This window comes from Marmota flaviventris, chromosome 11, assembly GCF_047511675.1.
Source record: "Marmota flaviventris isolate mMarFla1 chromosome 11, mMarFla1.hap1, whole genome shotgun sequence".
Lineage (NCBI taxonomy): Eukaryota > Metazoa > Chordata > Mammalia > Rodentia > Sciuridae > Marmota > Marmota flaviventris.
The window spans coordinates 90630643-90634452 of NC_092508.1; the positions used below are offsets into that span (position 1 = coordinate 90630643).

The 3810-nt window shown below is 36.7% G+C and overlaps 1 protein-coding gene across 1 annotated transcript; it reads left to right on the forward strand.

The window, feature by feature from the left end:
- Positions 1–949: 949 nt before the first annotated feature.
- Nxph2 (neurexophilin 2) lies at positions 950–3516 on the forward strand. The gene is made up of 3 exons (XM_027936878.2): positions 950–974; positions 1127–1146; positions 2773–3516. Exons 1-3 carry the CDS (start codon positions 950–952, stop codon positions 3514–3516), a joined length of 789 nt encoding a protein of 262 aa, XP_027792679.1.
- The last annotated feature ends 294 nt before the right edge of the window (positions 3517–3810 follow it).

The following is a 3810-nucleotide window of genomic DNA, read 5'->3' on the forward strand; positions in this document are numbered from 1 at the left end:
TGTTCAATTTATCTATTTGATAGGCTCTATTAGCTTTTGTTCTGTTTTGTTTCAAGCCCATATTTCTTAAGTGAGTCACATATATTTGGGTAAAGTTATATTACAACATAAATGACTTCCGGGAAAATCTTCAGATCTTTAAAAAAAACTTCAGTAAATGTTCACACATTATTATTATTGAATAATCTTGGAACCATCACAACAGAAATCCTAGAAATAAAAGGAGAATCTCTTAAAATGTTGGGGGCCTATTGTGTCTTCCAAAATGCATCAGAATCAGATGAGACTCTATATGATGGCAAAATATACTCATCATTGAAAGAGGGACTCAATGTTTACAGGTTTTCCGTAACAGAAAGTGAGAAAAATCAAGCAAAGCACTGAATCAAGAGAAATTATCCAGTCAGAAAATTTTCAGGAAATTATATAACATACAACATACACTGAGAAGAAGAAAAAAAAAAAAGTAGACCATTGCTACTGGTAACAATGAATGTTTCAATATGTAGTTGAAAAAATATTTTTGGATGGAAATATGTATCTTAGTTCTGCTAATGAAGTATCAATTAGGACAGTGGTGTTTAGAAATAAGAATTGAGGGGGTTTTAAAGGCATGTGACAAAGAGAACATGTCAGAAGGGATGTGTCCTATGAAAGAGATAAAGGAAAGCAGGAACGAGGGAGGAAGTTTGAGATCTGTACTAAATCAAGGGGTAGAAATGGGGAAGCAAAGGAGCAGCTCTTGCACGCCAGATGCTGAGCAAATGGTATGTGTTATCTGTCAGCATTTCCCAGGCAAGACAAATCTTACTGGAGACAGGTGAAAAATAGTTGACAGACTCTGGACAAAAAGAGTCATGATCACAGAGTCTAGAAATTGGACCTTGATCCCCCAGGGGCTTCTTGCCTGAGCATGTGACTTTGGAGCTCTCTGGAGCAAGGCCAGGACATGTCCCTTAGACCAGTCTTCATCAGTTCTCTGGAAACTCAAGTCAGAATTGGAGCCAGATTACTGAACTCCATGGGCTGCTTTCAGTTGATCTACCTACTTCATAATTAAGAGTGCTCAACATCAGAAAGCTATAGTTATATAGTATCAGACATATTTTGAGCCACAAATCGTGAGTGATTGTCCCTCTTTCTCTGGTGAATATGCCATCCTTACAACCCTAGGAAAAAAACAAACAAGTAATCAATTCAGGATATATAAGCCCCTAAGAAGTTATGGGGTTCTTAATTGTAAGCATATGCATCATTAATTTGCCCTTCTGCCAACATCACTAATTTTAATGAAAATAATTTTTTTAAACGGTAGAAATTGGGAAGAAAAGGCTTTAGAAAATTAATCAAGGCAGAAATGTATATGCAACACCCCCTATACTACTCCCATCAAAGGAAAAAATAAACCCCACAATTCCACTCATATATTTGGAGTCCTTGAATACCTCCCTCAAAGTGATCTTGGAAACAGGTGTAGGTAAAAAACACTTTTCACAAGGTTCTGTTAGAACTTAAACTTCTAAAATTTTATGAACATACAAAGAGGACTTCATGTTATCAAACTACACCATGTAGCTCAGTGCAATATTTATAATCCAGGCTGTGTCTTTTTTTTCCAAAATTGTATTGAAAGCAATAATTTCTGGAATAATTTGAGACCAGTTCTACCAAGTGCTTTGCAAGTATGAAAGGACTAGAGCAACGGTACATAAACACAGCGTCTCTTCTCTCCTCATCCTTTTCATCATGCTGACAGTTTTCTGTAGAATCATCACAGGAGTGGTTTGTGCCATTAGAGATAAGAGGCTATCTGTGTTTCCACTAGGAACCTCTATTTTCCAGACTTTATAACTCATCCATAAATATTCACTCCAGTCAACAGTTTCATATGTAATGATTCTGCCCCTTGAAAATCCATATTGACTCAACTAAATGATTTTTAGAAATCGTAAGGACCCTTGTAGTACAAAAATAAAAGGAAAATCAAATGCAAACAAAGTGCTATATTTCAGTGACTATGATTTGAACTAAAATGCTGTAGAACCAGTAAAACACATGTTCATGATGCTTTCCTAGCAATCCTGTCTTTGATTATAATATTGCTATAATAAAATTTATTAAATCATATAAGTCTACTTATATTTATACTTTTAACATTAACTTATGTTTCTATTAAGACAACTAAATGTGTAATTATATTTTTCCCACTGAAACTTCTGTAAAACCTCTTAACATTAATCACATGCCTTTTTTGTAACAGCTTGAGATAGAATTATATCAAAAACTATAAAATTATATGTCTTAAGCCTTTGAATATAATAACATCCTTAGTATTTTCAAATATATTTACTAGACTTATCAATACCTTATATTCAAATACCTTATAGCTCCTTGGTAGAAATTTCCAGCATCTAAAGCTGTCTTCCAACAGAAAAGACCTCACAAATTTAACAGTTTTTATCAAATGAGAGGCCAAAACATGATACTTTTCACAATCTGGAAAAGAAAATTGTGAAGATGAGGAAACAGAAAGAAAAAAATCCCATCAACCCTCAAAATAAAATGCCCTCTTCCTAATCTTACCATTTTAATTTTTCTATTCACAGTTAGAATTAAATGCTCATCTCGTAATACTGCTGAGACCATCTGTGTGTGTGAATGCTATTTAACAAGACTCCAAATAATATTGAAACTCTCTTGTGCTTTGCCTTCAGTCTGTGTGCATGCTCAAAGCCCACCTGAAGTTGATTTCTCTTTCTTCTTTCCCCACAGCTATTCTGTGATGGTAAAGAGGTGGTGCATGCCTCAGAAGGTCTGGACTGGGAAGACAAAGATGCCCCAGGGACATTGGTTGGAAACGTGGTGCACTCAAGGATCATCAGTCCTCTGCGCCTGTTTGTTAAACAGTCTCCAGTGCCCAAGCCAGGTCCCATGGCATATGCAGACAGCATGGAAAACTTTTGGGATTGGCTGGCCAATATCACAGAGGCTCAGGAGCCATTAGCAAGAACTAAGCGGAGGCCAATAGTGAAAACGGGAAAATTTAAGAAAATGTTTGGATGGGGTGACTTTCATTCCAACATTAAAACTGTCAAACTCAACCTTCTCATCACAGGGAAAATTGTCGACCATGGAAATGGAACCTTCAGTGTTTATTTCCGGCATAATTCAACAGGCCTGGGCAATGTTTCAGTGAGCTTGGTACCTCCTTCCAAAGTGGTGGAATTTGAAGTTTCCCCCCAGTCGACCTTAGAGACCAAGGAATCCAAATCTTTCAATTGTCGCATTGAGTATGAAAAAACAGACCGGGCAAAGAAGACCGCCCTGTGCAACTTTGACCCGTCCAAGATTTGCTACCAGGAGCAGACTCAGAGCCATGTGTCTTGGTTATGCTCCAAGCCCTTCAAGGTCATTTGCATTTACATTGCCTTTTACAGTGTTGATTATAAACTTGTGCAGAAGGTCTGTCCTGACTACAATTATCATAGCGAGACCCCATACTTATCTTCTGGCTGAATCTGTCCACAGTGATAGAAATGAGAGACTCATGTATATTTAATTAGAATGAACAAGAAACAAGCCCAGCTTTTCATGGTACAGGATCCCTTTTGTTTCTGTCAGTGATCCATAGTTTCCTATCACGTTTTCAAATTAAAAGAAAAAGAAACATACTCCAAGGTGAAATGTGTTTGTTTCTATCATAAGTACCTTTATCTAAAGAGTCAAACTGTTTATGAAAACCATCCCTTTCATGTGAGATGGCTAAGATCTAGAAATATTGTTTGTGTAAAAGCAGCATCAAAGGTAGCC